This window comes from Archocentrus centrarchus, chromosome 2 (assembly GCF_007364275.1).
Source record: "Archocentrus centrarchus isolate MPI-CPG fArcCen1 chromosome 2, fArcCen1, whole genome shotgun sequence".
Lineage (NCBI taxonomy): Eukaryota > Metazoa > Chordata > Actinopteri > Cichliformes > Cichlidae > Archocentrus > Archocentrus centrarchus.
In genome coordinates this window covers 22,035,163-22,050,591 of record NC_044347.1, presented here as the reverse complement: position 1 = coordinate 22,050,591, position 15,429 = coordinate 22,035,163, and the positions used below count along the sequence as shown (strand labels likewise).

Below are 15,429 nucleotides of genomic sequence, written 5' to 3'. Positions count from 1 at the left end.
TTGCTAATATAACAACCTCTTTGAATTTACAGTCCTAAAAGCAACCGCGTCCTCGTACAACTTCTGAGCACTATATGTAGTGACTAAACGTGCACCAAAAAGGGGAATCTGAAACAGAACGATACTGGAATAAATGGATAAAACAGCGAATCAAGATTGTAACACTTGAAAAGGTTAACAAAAATACGGGATCAACCTCTTCCGCTCCAAAAGGCTATAGTACAAAGGCAAACTCAACCAAACCCACTTTAAACACCAGCTGGTTCCCAGAGGGGGGCCCCTATGGCCCATAAGTCAAGTAGTCTGCAAAATAATTAGCTTATAATTAGAAAATTGTGATGCAGTATTAAAAACTGCATCTACAGATGGGGACCACTTACACCAATTTAAAAAACAAGCATTTTATATCCACTACTCCTGTGCATGTTATCTTTGGGCTTATGATATGATAGAGCATCGTACAATATTGATGCAATACAATATGATGGGGTGGGGGGGGGGGGGGGGGGGGGGGGGCATTAAATTGAGACAGAGGTGTGTAGTATGGTGGTGTTACTGGACAGAGGGAAACAAAAGGCTGTGAGCTACTGCTAAAAGTACCTCTAAACAAGGGTTCCACTTACAGGAAATGAGGCGTTCAAGGAACCTTTGGGTGAAACAATTATAAGAACCTTTTGGGGTCTTTAAGGGTGCAGTGCCTCTGAAAAAACACTGAAGTTTAGCTTGGTTTTTATTGAGGGGCCCCTCCCTACACTAGTGCACATGTAGCCTGCATATTGTGTTAAAGAACATGTAACATTTTCATAAATCCAATACAAAAATGTATTACTGAAACTATTATCATGTGACAAAATAAAACAGTGTGAGTGTTATATTGGCTGCACAGTTACATCAGTGGAAGATAATTAACTATATTTAACTGTATTAATTATGCTCCTTTCTAGCTCTACATTTTTATCCTCAGACTCCACTATCACAGCCTTTTAAAAATCCTCGTTTATCTTAAACTGACTCTTTATGCAACACATCCGTCCACCCTCTGTCTCTTTAGTGGCTCCTTCACTAAAACTCACTATCTCCTGATAGGCTGCTCCTCGACTGGCTTCCGCAAACAGATCTCGATGCTTGTAAGCCACGCCTCGTTATACAGGCCACACCTGATATGACCGTACAAGGCAATAAAGAAATGTAGAACATTTAGGACACCCCTGATTTAGGACAAAGTAGGACAAAACTCTAGAAATTAAGTGTCCAGAGGAGTGTGGAGCCCGAGCTTTTGGCTCACATAGATTGCTGTTCCATATCTTGGCATCATATTTGAAACTTCAGCCACTTTTAATGTGACTATCCAACCAGTTGTTAACAGGATATATGACAGAATATAAGAAAAAGCATAATTGGCCTCTTTTCTGTGATCTGGAGGTACAGGTACTTCAGTTTTATGCCACTTTATATTTCTACTTACTATATATTCTCATGGATTAAATAATTAGCCTAAAGTACAGCATATAAATTATAACACGCTGCACTGTAAGTAGCTACATGGAGCGTTAAAACGCTAGATAAGGGCCGCACGCACTGGTTAATTATTTATCTGCTTTAGTATTTAAAGTGCATGATCTACACTATTTCAAGCCTGTGGGAGGCATAATAACCTATATCACATATGCAACATAATTATCAGGAGGAGCCAACCCTGTTATTACAATCCATGTTTCTAATCCAGCTCCATACAAAGTGTGCCTCTGCATGCTGCTGTGTAATGATGTCAGCTGTACAATTAGAAATCTCTATATGCATGGATATTAATGCATGTTTTACCACAGTATATTTCTAATGGAGCCTCTCACCGTGCCCCCGTGCTTATCTTTGATTAACTCATCGCAAAGATGAGTTTGATATCATCATGTTATTAGCCTCCGTTTGAATACTTGCAACTGCCTGTCTTTCCTGCACACACCACCATTACTAATTATGTTCCTCTTCAGTGGAATTGTGCAAAGGTTGTAAACTGAATCCCTTGCTGTGATTACATGCTCCATACAGAGGGGGACTGTTGTAATATGGGAAAAATGGCATAAAAATGCAAGGATGGAGAGAAATCTGAAGTGCATCTGCCACACTTGCAGCTCGGTGGCACAGCTTGCTGGTTTATTATGTCTATGTCTAAACATTTAGCTCCCATTGGGAATGTATTAGCATCTCAACAGCTGATATAATAAAGTGTAATCCACGGCTATAGATAAACACAGTTTGGCCATTTGGGGTTTCAGCATGTGTCTACAATCTTTCTCCTGAGCTGCTGATTGTAACATGTTATTCCACAGTATGCTGGATGAACATATTAAGCCTCTCGCCACTGTTATGCATTTCCAACATACTGATCTGGTGGCACACGCAGTTTTTTTTTTTTAACATGTACCAGAAACACCAAGTCTTGGCTGCACTCCTACCAACAAAAACTGTCTTTTCCTTTGCTTTTTTTATGCTACATGTCCCATATTAAACTGGAATAAACTGATCAGCGCGCTTACCGTTTCACAATGGCCACCAGCGCATCAGTGGAGAAACACAGTTTATGCCAGAGCCATGTCCCCACATTCACACAATTGTTTTTAATGCAAACAAATGTTCTGCATATCTTTTAATCGAACTTTGAATGTAAATATCTATGTTTAGGTTTCACCAATGATCATTTCCAGGATGACACAAGACTGCTTAGAGGTACTTTTTTTTTCCCCAGATCGTGCCAACACACTCCGACACAGACTTTCTGATCAGATCAGTAATGTAGTAATGCAGAAAGCACTTTGTATTAAACCATAAAGGTTTTGACATGAATGTTTTGACTGAACAATTAATGCTTGGTTTTTAACAGATTTTTTTTTTCTTTGTTTTGTTTTTACCCAGAAGCTTTTACAGATGACCTATGATCCAGAATTTTACAATAATAAAGATTATGGATTATTATTAGCAGGGTGATATTATTGGCTGATATTATCTAATTTTCAGTCTATCAGTATCTGCATTTATTACGACTAAAAAAAGAAAGATGTTAATATTGCATAGTTTGTCCACCAGAGGGCACTCTGCAACTTCCCTGTTGGTATTGCGTGTTTGTAACGCACAAACACAACAAGCTTGGCAAAGCGTAAGCAAGACAATAAATATCTGCACACATTGGGGAAAGCTGTTTGTGTTTCGTGTGTCTGAGAGAGAAAAGAAAATCAGAATCAATTATCAGAGTTTTAAGTCACCAAATATCGGTATCGGTATCAGTCTTAAAAATTCTATATCGGTTGGACTCAGTAGGTGATATAAATCTCTGATTTTCTCCCCACTTTCTTAAGGTATTGTTACTGATGTGATCCAAACATGTAGAGATGCACAACAGTACTAACTCTTTAATTACTGGTTCCAACATTACTAATTAGTTACTCTGTAGTTTCTTATTACTTAAGGATTACTTGCTGTTTTTGTTTCTCCTCTCTAAAGTAAACCAATATACTTAATATTCATAATTTCTTAATATATCCTTATTACTCAGGATACTATTCACTATTAAAGTACCTACCAGGTAGTTCTCTAACCAGCTGTTAATCTACTGTAAAGTTCTGGATCAAGGGTTAGTAGGGAAGAACTGATGAACGACTCATTAGCTTTCAGATTGTTCCTAACTCTATGTCCCTGAGTCAAAAGCATTACTAATTCTTAAGAATAAACCTAGCCCTTTTCTGTGTGTGTTTATTATGGTGTGCTTCTCAAATTAGACGGGTGGGACCGACTGCAACAGTCAAATGTTTTAAAAAAAAATGTACTTATAATAAGCTCAAACTACCAACCTGATATCTGACTGCAGTTAAGAGACATGACATTGAGACAAAGTTTGCTACCAATGGTGTGCATTGTGTTGGGGATGGGGGGGGGCTGTAAGGAAAAAGTCCACTGCAAAACATTCAAAGTAAGAAATCATTTATTTCCCAAATGGCAGCTAACAGCTGATCTCACTGCTCTGGGCTGTTTAGAATTTGGACTTTCTTTACATTATGTTGTGTTTTCCTTTTTCTTTTTTTTTTTTTTGTGAGACAAACAGTAGAGAGCAGTGCCACAGTGATTTTTCTGCCCCGTGTAATTTAGGTTTTATGTAGATGTGAATCAATTATTACACATGCAACAGTTTGATTGTAAAGCTTGTAAAGTCTTTGAATGGAGGGGGGGGTTTAATCTACAAAGCTATAAAATGTTACCATGCCGCAACCCCGAGAGGGCAGATTTACTTTCAGTTTAATCAATTTGAAACATTAAAATCAATCTACTACTCATTAGCTAATTATCCAGTATCCATTTATCCCTTCCTGTTTGTTTTAGTCACGATGAGAGGGGGAAAAAAACTTTGTTTAACCTAAACTGAACAAACCCAACAGAGGACTTTAAGCTTCAGGGACACATTGCGGCAAATTAGCCCATGAGGACCAATTACCAAACAGCAAAGAGAGACTGACTTGTCATGTTGATGAAAAGGGCGACTTCAAATCCAAGTTTACTATAATCAGGTCCCCGTCACCGCGAAGCCTCAGGCAGAGTGACTTGAAAGAAGCAGCTCGTTCTCTCAGATATGGAGAAGGAGGAAATGCGACATTTGTTTGCTTAAAGACCAGCAGACACGTCGAGATATTCTCACAGTTTCTCTTTACACACACACACACACACACACACACACACACATACACGCACACACACACACGCACGCACAAGGATCATGGGCTTTGACTGGGGGGGGGTAAAGCCCAGTTAATCCCACCTGCCTTCCAGTCAGGAGCCATTCTCTTTTTGTCTCGGCCAGGAAATGCTAAAGGCACGCACACAAACACACACACATAAACACGCATTCATCACAACACAAGTGGCTGAATAAACACAATACTGTATTTACTGTATATGACAGATACGAGTTCAAGCTGACTCCGGTGTCCCGCTTAGCTTCGCGGGCTCGGTTTAAATATAAAACCTCTCGTTACTACAAGTACATCATCTTATTAAATGCGGCAAAGGCTCTACTGTAGCTGTTTGTTTAAGTGGGGGATATATAATCACAAATCTATTTTAATCTTCATTTTATGCCTCAGCGTCCTCGTGCCAGATGGTGAAATCATTTAGCGGCAGTACATTTTAGAATCCATCAGATGTGTAATGTTTGTTTCACATCCTCAGTTTTCGACCCCCCCACCCGCAAACATCACACTTTTTTCATCTGTTAATTGGACTTGTTTGTTTGAAACTTTGATAAAAAGGGAGCTGCTCGCTCAGAAGTCGCTATGAGGCCAAGGGAGTTCTTCAAATAGCCGGTGCAATATGTTTCATCATATTTTCATCACGTTTTAGCTCTGTGTAGTTTCATGTACAATTAAAGTTGTTTAGATTAAATAAATGAACATGATTTAAAGTAGAAATGGGTTAATATTTTTGACTGTATGTAAAAGATGGATGTAGCCACCGCTGGGTAGTGAAGTTTTGAAGACTGCAGCTGAGCACTTTGGCCGCCATGTTGGTTCTTTTGAATCCCAACGTCACGAGCGAGGTGTGAGAAACCGAGGGAAGCTGCACAGCTTGTTGATCATAAAGTAGCCGCTCACTTCAGCATGCTCGACTTTATCATCTACTTCTCACAATTTGGACTATAATTTACAAGATGAACATTTATTAAATAAAGCTAGCAGCTGAGAAAAACTCACCAAGAAAATGTTTCCGGTTGTAGTCCACGTGTAGGCTGAGCTTTCCTGACCAACGTTGTCTGAGAAGGATCTGGACAGGTGCAGGTTAGCACTCCATGTGGAAAGCAAAAGAGGAAACACTTTGGTTGAAATGCAGTCTTGAAATCATAGGCTATTATTTGAAGGTGATCGAGCTCTATATACGCTTCTTTATATTTATCTGCGTTCATAAATGACAACTGCCGACTCGAGCTATCATCTGCTGCGCCGTAAGCTCCAAACACCAAAAACTCTGCAGACTAGCTGATGTGTTCCCAGATCACTTCTGCATCGGCTCCAGGTTTCAGACCGGGAGGTTTACGGCCATCTTTTATATACAGTCTTTGGCTAACTGACAGAAACAGAAAATGTGTTTATGGTTGTGTCTGTACATCAAAAGATATTAATTTCTGTTTATCTGTGAATCCAGCCTACATCGAGGACGTAGCGCGCTGTGTGGACCAGAGCAAACGGCTCATCATCGTCATGACCCCCAGCTACGTGGTGCGGAGGGGGTGGAGCATCTTTGAGCTGGAGACGCGGCTGCGCAACATGCTGGTGACCGGCGAGATCAAGGTAATCCTGATCGAGTGCGCCGAGCTGCGCGGCATCATGAACTACCAGGAAGTGGAGGCCCTCAAACACACCATCAAGATGCTCACGGTCATCAAGTGGCGCGGACCGACCAGCAACAAGCTCAACTCCAAGTTCTGGAAGCAGCTGCTATATGAAATGCCCTTCAAGCGCATGGAGCCCCTGAGCATCTCCCACGAGCAGGTGCTGGACGTCAGCGAGCAGGGCCCCTTCGGCGAGCTCCAGACCGTCTCGGCCATCTCCATGGCGGCGGCAACCTCCACCGCCATGGCGACGGCACACCCGGACTTGCGCTCGACCTTTCACAACTCTTGCCACACCCAGATGAGGCAGAAACACTATTACCGTAGCTACGACTACGACCTGCCGCAAGGCGGCACGCTCCCGCCACTCTCCTCGCTAGGCAACCAGCACACCTACTGCAACATCCCCATGACGCTCATCAACGGACAGCGGCCGCAGTCCAAGTCACCCCGCCAGCAGAGTCTGGAGGAGGCACACGGCAACAACGCCATGCTGCCGCTGCTTCCCAGAGAGACCAGTATATCTAGCGTCATATGGTGACAGAGCCGGGCGGGGTAGACTCTGGATCTTTATGATGTCCGTCACAGGGAGGACTCACCGCTGGCACCCTGAAGGAGCCAGGTGAACCTGAATGGCACTAAGCTACTTGCTGCTGTTGAATTTGCACCAGGAAACAACAGAGGGAGGGGAGGGGCCTTCAAACACACTGGACTGCTGGAGAAGGTGGAGGCAATGTTTTCATTTTGTTTTTGTTTGGGGTTTTTTTTTTTTGTTTTTGTTTATTTTTTTTGTTTGTTTTTTGTCCAATAAGAGCTTTTATTGAAACTGAACAACAACAAAAAAGAAGCAAGGAGAACTTTTTTGTATGCCTGTATAAACACTCACGTAACACAAGCCAACACCTATGATAATTTACCCAGAGAGTAAAGGAATACAGGGTCCTGTACATACGTTTTTCTAATTCTTTGTAGCAACAGTGTTTTGGGACTTGTTTCTTCTTTGTTTGGGACTCCTATTTTTTTTTTTTAATTTCTTTTTTTTCAGTTTGTACAAAAAGTGAAGCAGTGAAGGCCTGTGAGATGTGTCGGGTAAACCGTTGTTACCTTTATTTTTCATTTGTTTGCTGGTGTAGTTTCTAAAGCTTTTGGGGGAGGGCGGGTGGGGTAAAAATTGTTTGTTTTGTTTTTGTTTTAAATGTGGTCGGGGGTACAAGTCTCAGCCTTCAGGATATGAGGAAGATTTGGATTTGAGTTTCCGGGTTGAGAATCTGGCCTCAACCAGAATATGCAAAACGTGGAATCCAGAAAAAAAAAGGGGGGGGGGGGGGGTCCCTAATTTATCTAAAGATTTTGGAGGCGTTGTACCCAAATGGGAATGGGGGGAGGGGTGGGGGTGGGGATGAGGAATATGGTGCTAGGCTTCACACGTCTCTCTCACAATATTTACTTTAAAACAGCCTTGCTATTTACCTTAACAAAAGATTATATCACTGAGAAGTAATGATGTGTATTATTTTATGAAAAAAGAAAAGTATATTTTTGTAACTGAGGGATATTTGCTTAGAGAGGTTATAAAGTTTCTGATAGAAGGAATTGAAGAGAGAATCTAGTAAAAAAAAAAAAAAAAGAGAGAGAGAAAAACAAAGATTATGTGGAACTGCATTTCTCACAAAAAATCGATAGGTCATTCACTAAATGTCTTACCCTTATATTGCAAGTGAGGAAAAAAAAAAGATGTTTGTGTTTTCGTCCTTTTGAAAAAGGGGGAGTTCCTACATTTCAAACACGCTGCTGATATCAGGTCAGCAGACCTGTTTTATCACGTTTGTTGATTTCAACCGTCATCTCAGCGCTTCACGGTCGCGGCGACGAGGAGGGAGCCATCGGCAATGTCGGTGTGGACAGAAGAGGCACCCCCCCACCCCACCCCACCCACCCACACACCATTACCTGAAGCATTTAGATCTACCTGGTTTCCTCTATAGGATCAAACAAGGCTGTCCAGGGCTAATCTCAGTTATTCATTTCCTCTTAAAAGACAGCTCTGTTGTTTGTTTCGCCGGGTCAGTGGAGGTGATTTATCTCGTGAGGTGCGCTCTCTGATGAATAAAATAGGGCTCGCACATCTCGCTGGAAGTGCAGAAAGGAGTCAGAAAACACAGTACACAGACATGCTAACTTGATAAAGTTGTTAATATAAAAGTAACATTTAGAGGATTCTATTTTTTTGACCTACTGACCAATAACCGTCTGAAAACCAATAGCATTTTAGAATCAAACCTTCCAAATAAGATGTAATTAATGCTTAATAGTGACAAGAAAAATACAAATTTACAACTACAATAGAGACGCTACTTTTGACCAAAGCAAGCTAAAGTCTACCATTCTCAGTCACAGAATCAGTGCGATGTCATCCAGGCGAGATCTACTCTCTCGTGTCCGCTCAGACCGTAAAGATGGACGTGGTTGCTGTGACATCATTGTGGAGCCTCGAGCTGTCGGCATTTTCTGTGATTTGAAACCTGGCGAGTCGAGCTAGCGGTGGATCTGAAAGCGAGGAAACTGAATGCTCATACTGCCGGAGGCTTCTTCCTGTTAAAAGGGAGTTTTTCCTTCCCACCGTCGCCTAGTGCTTGCTCACAGCGGACCATCTGATTGTTGGGGTTTTCTCCCAAATACCGTAGGGTCCTTACCTTGCAGTGTAAAGTGCCCTGAGGCAACTGTTGTTGTGATTGGTCGTTAGATAAATAAAACTTGAATTGAACTGATTAATGAAAAGACTTTGGCAATCAGAAGGTAGCCACGTCCTAAACCATACCATCTACTTTTCTCTTTATCGGGACCATACTTTGAAGAAAAAAAAAAAAAACGTGCATCACATCGCGTTAAATAAACTTGAAACCAGCGATCGAGACCATAAAATCATCAGGAAATGTTTTTCCTGAGCTTCACGGGTCATACGAGAAGAAAGGTTCGACTTGTTTTTGCAGCCGGAGGCTTTACTTTTCAGACGCAAAGGCTACGTCCATCTTTTATATACAGCCTATGACTCAGACCTACGAGAGCAGCCTGTGTACTTACTCCTCCTGCAGCTGTGCCATATCATATTTGATTTCTGAAAAACTAACCTCATACTAAAATACTTGCAGCATCTCATAGATGTTTAACTTAGTGCCATAAAATATGCAATGTAATGAACTTGTAAACAATAAATGAAATTTGTGTTCCGTCCCCCGTTTATCTGCTTGAAAAAAGTCACTTATTTCCTTTCACTGGATATTTCAGATGAGGCCTGGATATTTTTTTTTCTTTTAAGTATTTGCTGTAAGCTGAGAATTTTGCATTTTGAGATTTTATATATTATTTTTTTTCCAGTCACGCCACAAACCATTGAGAGCCAGGCCTGCTTTTATCCACTTCACCTGTCCCTCCTGCCAAAAGTAACATTGATTAGAGTCTGAACAGAGGAGTCTGTTGTGCTCTTTGATGTGGCATTGTGTAAATATAATCAAGATAATAACATGAGTAAGATGAAGACAATCTAGCCATATTCATGAAACCAATGGTCATTATTCACAAGGCCTCTCAAAGTAGAAATGCTAATCCTGACTGGAGGCTGACGCGTCCAGTCGAGGGGATGCTGACTGGAGTCGGGCGCCTGCGCTCCAGCTTTGGGAAGCCGTGCGAATGCAAACATTTTCTTAGCGGGATGATACACACTTTTGTTTCATGAGGAATTGAACTTTTCCGGTGATGTGGCTTTGATGAGGACGGTGATGAATAACAATGACAATATATAGCACAGAAATTATTCCAGGCACTTTCACGACTCGTGAGACGACGTCTCTCCTGTTTTCTGATTTATTTTCTATTATGTATCTGCAATGTTCATTAAAAGAGATACTGTTATTATTAATAAAACCACATTTATGGTAATGTTATTTCCTCAGTTGTTGTGTATGCTGTGTGCGGAGTGAGAGCGCTGTATTTTGTTTGCTTTAAAAAAAAAAAAAAAAAAAATGGCACCCAAGCACAATTTGTTTATGGAGCGGCGGCGCAGATTGCTGACGGTGCCCCGGATCCCTTTTCTTGGCAGAGAGCCGATGCGGTCCCAACCGCCATAACTCTCCCGTCTCCCGTAAAACCTTGAAACAACAATCAATAAGTCTCCTTATTCCACTCAGACTGAATCAGACCGGCCTCATTTTAGAATAAGACTAAATCAGGGCGATCAATACATTGAGAAACACTTTAAAAAAAAAAAAAAAAAAGAAAGAAACACAAACATGTCCTGATTGTTGTTTGACCTTAATGCACTTTTGGCAGCATTTCACACGGAGCAGGAAATGGATTTGTTGCTTTGCAAATGCAATTATTTATCAGGTACATTTTGAATGTGTAGTAGAAATGTTTTGTTTGGGCTCTTTTTTTTTTGCAGCGAGAATAATGGTGTGCCAAACTGCTTGATGAATGCGGCTGAAGACTCAAAGGTTCGTTTTTGTAAATGGCTTTTCTTTTTCCAGTGGGAATTAGTCCACTGGAAACTACAGGCAAGTTTGCTCAGTAAAACTGTCACATTTAAACAGGATCCTTTGTCTTTCAGCGTGCTTCGAGGCAGGCAAACACTTTTTTTTTTAACCCCGCCTCCTCTGCCTCAGAGCGTTGTGCCCATAGTGTAGCCATTTACTTGTTTGCTGTGATCAAAGCAACAGCAGTGGAGAGAAAAAGAAAACCCAAAAGCACACTGGGTGAGGGGGGGGGGTCACGAAATTCTGCCAGGCAGTGTTACTCAGCCTCGGTGCATTCGCCTTGAATGATAAGAGGCTGGTTTTGGTTGCACAGTTGTAAGCCAAATGAAATCAAAACACTGGCTTTATAGTGAAGCTGAGCTATTATTTATTGGGAATGTCTGCAGCTTATGTCGGAGTAGGAAGCTAGCACCTCTTTAGCACACTAAAGCTGTTTCAACACAAGTGCAGCATTTACTTTTCGAGGCATTATATAAAGGAGGCGCGTTGTTTGCATCCAAATGTCAGGCGCGTTCAGACAGGATATTGAAGCTCTTCTATCCAGGTATGCTTTTACTGCATTGGCAGTGCATTTGGGATCATTGTCGTGCTGAAAAATGAAGCCGTTGTCAATCAGATGGTTTCCAGGTGGTGCTGCTTGGTGGATGAAAAATCTGATGGTACTTTTCTGCATTCGTGATTCCATCAATTTTGAAACAATCTCCAACAACCACTGGCTCCAAACCGTGACAGAGCCTCCACCCTGTTTTACTGATGGCTGCAGACACTCATAGTTGTACTGCTCTCCTGACCTCATCCGTACATAATAATGAGACCATTTGTGATGAGGCTTCAGTGAACAGTAGATGGATCAGCTGAAGGTCCAGATGCATCTCTCAGGTCCTGTGTCAGGTCTCTGCTGGATTTTTTCCGTTTCTTAAGGACTTGACTTTCAGATACTGTTCATCTGCTGTAGATATATTTTTTTTTAGTTCTGCCACTCCTTTTGTCCTCCATTCATCCGGTTTCCTTCGATCTCTTAAGGCCACACTGCAACATCATATCGAGATATGTTAAGATTTAGCTGTTTTGGAATCACCTTATTGGTTTTATGCTTCATTGATTCATAGGTCAGTGTTAAATGGCCTAAAAAACAAAAGTACATTCCTCTTCTCAAGACCACTTTAAAATTACAAGAACGTCGGGCTCCTTGGAAGCAAAATATAAAGAAGCTCGAGACTTTTTCACAGCAGTGTAAATCTGAAGCAGACTGTCTCCTGTTTTGTGCCACATGTGAGAGAGGGTAGGGTGGACACTGGCGTCTAAAGTGCAGGATTATTGGCTTTTTTAAACCAGATATCCAGCATCGAACCACAAGTGGACGCTTTGAGGTGGTGGTGATACACCTTGTGCTCTTTCTTCACATCACACGTGAGTTTCGTTGTCTCCTGTGTCGCCCACCGTCTCGGTTCTACACGACACACGTGCTGACTGCGGATGAATCCCGCCACAGTTCTGCATCGAGGCGGAAACTTCTCCCAGACTTCAACATAAAGCACAACAACACTGGCTTAACATTAAAAGCTGAAACAACATAAGTGTGTCCCTAAATGTCTGAATAACCTAAATATATATGCAACCCTTTTACACTGCTATGGGCTGCATAAGGATTGATGACTGAATCCTTTTCTCTGACAAACCAGCTGTGTGAACTTTCCCAGAATGCAACAGAAAGCTGGAGAAGGAGAAAAGGTGAAAGTAGCTGGACTGGATGAGTCAGTGCGTCTCCCTGTGTGGAGCCAGCTGCATCCTGCGTCATGTACTCATATACACGGCTGGTGCCGAGCTACAGAAATAATGTGTTCCCCGTGGCCTTCACGTCTATAGCATTGAACCACATATCTAATCATCTGTGCATATGTGAACAACGAAAGCCGCCAGATGTTTTCATCCAAAGTGACATGTTGCCATATGGTGTGTGTCTGTGAAAAGGAGGGGAGGGGGGGGGGGGTTCCTGAGCTGCACTCACTTGTCTCCCCCCAAATGAAATCATTTTCACTTCATTACAGTGTCACAGCATAATAGGATCCCTGAACAAAAGCGTGCAACGTGGTGGGGATATTCACTCAGATCAGATCATGCTACGTGTGTGTGTGTATATATACTGTTCATGCACAGATGTTTCCTCCTCTGCCTGTGCAAGCACACACACACACACACACACACACACTGGTGAAGAGTATTACTCACTCTGGCAGGTATACCATGCCCCTCCGTGTCCCACAGGGCCTTGTTACTCGGAGCTCGGTGCTCTGCCCTGTGTGACATGCCTTCCACTCGAAGAACCAGGCCAATTGTCTGTGCAGAAAGGTGGCTGTGTGTGTGTGAGAGAGCTGAAAGCATTTGGAGAGTAGATGCAGGCAGCTGTTAACCCAGTTTTTGAATCATACTGAACTCACCATGGTTCAGGATGGTATAACTGCCTGTGTGTGTGTGTGAGAGAGAGAGTAAGAGAGTGGAAGATGCCAGTCATGGATCACCGATTGCTTCAGTTTGTTTCCTCCACTTCCTCCAAGAGTGGCTCTGTCTTTAATTATTTATTATTTTTGCAGCCGTGTGTGAGTGTGTGCTGTGAGGTGAATGGTGGGTATTGATCAGCTGGATTCAGCTGGCTTATCAAAGGATACTGCTGTTTTCATGTCTTAATTGAAGGAAGCAGAAACGGTAGGTGAAAGCATACCCGTTTATAATAATAATAATGGTAAAAAAAAAAAATGTTGCAACACTGATTTCGAGACCATTTCTATCCCTCCAATTAACAGCTACAGAGAGCAAAGTGGCCGCCGCAGGAAATTCAAAGTGAAACGCTGCCATCTGCTGGTCGTTTTCCACCACGCACCTCCGCGGAGACAGATCCTCGCAAGGCATGCCGGGAGAAAAGGCACCAATTTGAGCCATTATGGGGGGGAAAGTGGAGTGATGGGTAGATCATTCAGTCATGATAAAAATCGCACACATCTTCTCTAAATTGCCCCAGCTGAAATCTTTGTGCCATTTGAAGCGTGTAATTGTGATGAATGGAGGGCTGCGCATGCTCCTGTAAGGCAGCGCGCTGCTATTAGATAAACTGCTGCAGTTACACGCATAACCCTTTTAATTTGTCCCAAACGAGTAATGATTTTTATTATGGGGGATGCTCCGCATAACAGACCCAGCACCGGGTCGATTCATCGTGAAGGATAGGCCGTGTCAGGTTTATTTGTGCTGCATCAAATTACCTGAATTAAGCCCTGAATTAAGCCAGATGATACTTTGCAAGCAACACTAAAATCAGATACTGTCACCGCATGTTTCAGGAGTTTAGAAGTGTTATAATATTGCTGTATTTTTCAGGTTGGAGAACCAGGCTCACTCCAGCCCAGCATTGGATTTTGGGAATATCTAACCAGGTAACACCTGAAAATAAACCAAACTTTTTAGGATTGGTTGGCTTGTTACTGTTACAGTTTATGAATTTATGGCGTATACATGCATTTACAAACAATAAATAAATACATTTTAAGCCACTTCCACTGATAATCACAATAGGAAACAGTTAATAAATAAGTAGCTTTAATAACAAGTGCGTCAGAGAGGAGCGGTTTAATGGACGTAATTAGGAGAAGAGCCTCAGGTGCGCTAGTTTTGCCGTTACCGTGTTTCATGCGGACGAAGGGCGGACGGGAGCAGGTATATGAGCCTCTGCATATCTTTTTTTAGCTGTCATTTGAAGTTAGTCTAGCTGCCGTGGTTTATTTTATTTATTTGACTGCTAAATGTAGTTAGCCACAACGCTAACTTTAGATGCCCGGCAGCTCGGAAACAGAGGGCTGAAAGTGAGTAAAAGCAGCACAGAGAGAGGGTGCTCTGCAGGATTGTGTACATGTGGCACTCTTTTGGACTGATTTTTAAATAGACTTGTGGATACTAATATAAATAAATAAGATGTGTTCATTAAGTATGAGTGGCTGCAAGTTTCCGTTTCTCCAGTCATTTGATACTTGAGATTTTAGCCCAATTTTACTTCAATCAAATGGAATTTCCCCAACACCCCCCCCCCCCCCCCCCCCCCCAAAAAAAGAAAAAAAAAAATTATTCAGAATTCACAGAGATTTTGAGTTATGCTTGAAAACATTACGACATACAATATAAAAAAAAAACCTGCAGCAAAGAAATTAACTCTGACATTTAAATTATGGAAAGCATTGAAATGTAAATCCCCGGGCAAACTGTGACAGCATACTTTTAAAAAAACAAAACCTTTAAAATATGCACAGGGCTACACATTTGACAACTGAATAGAAACATGACGCACATTGTGCTAAAATATGTTAAACTCCAAGAATTTGGTAAATAACTACTTCTTCTTTTGGCTGCTCCCTGTAGGGGTTGCCACAACAAATCATCTGCAACCCTCCGCATGTCCTCCTTCACTGCATCCATGAATCTTCTCCAAGGTCTGCCTCTTTTCCTCCTGCCTGGCAGCTCCATCTTCAACATCCTTTGCCCAGTATA

At 41.9% G+C, this 15,429-nt stretch overlaps 2 protein-coding genes across 2 annotated transcripts in view; both read left to right on the top strand.

Moving 5' to 3' along the window:
• LOC115794817 (interleukin-1 receptor accessory protein-like 1) overlaps nucleotides 1–7,438 on the top strand; it is a 323,647-nt gene extending 316,209 nt beyond the window's left edge. The window contains exon 11 of the mRNA XM_030750478.1: nucleotides 6,181–7,438. Within this exon, the coding sequence (XP_030606338.1) occupies nucleotides 6,181–6,908 (728 nt within the window). The 3' untranslated portion in view covers nucleotides 6,909–7,438. The remainder of the gene's footprint in view (nucleotides 1–6,180) is intronic.
• A 7,131-nt stretch (nucleotides 7,439–14,569) lies between these two features.
• LOC115796045 (probable G-protein coupled receptor 34) overlaps nucleotides 14,570–15,429 on the top strand; it is a 38,208-nt gene continuing 37,348 nt past the window's right edge. The window contains exon 1 of the mRNA XM_030752258.1: nucleotides 14,570–14,604. The gene's annotated coding sequence lies outside the window, so the exon portion shown is untranslated. The remainder of the gene's footprint in view (nucleotides 14,605–15,429) is intronic.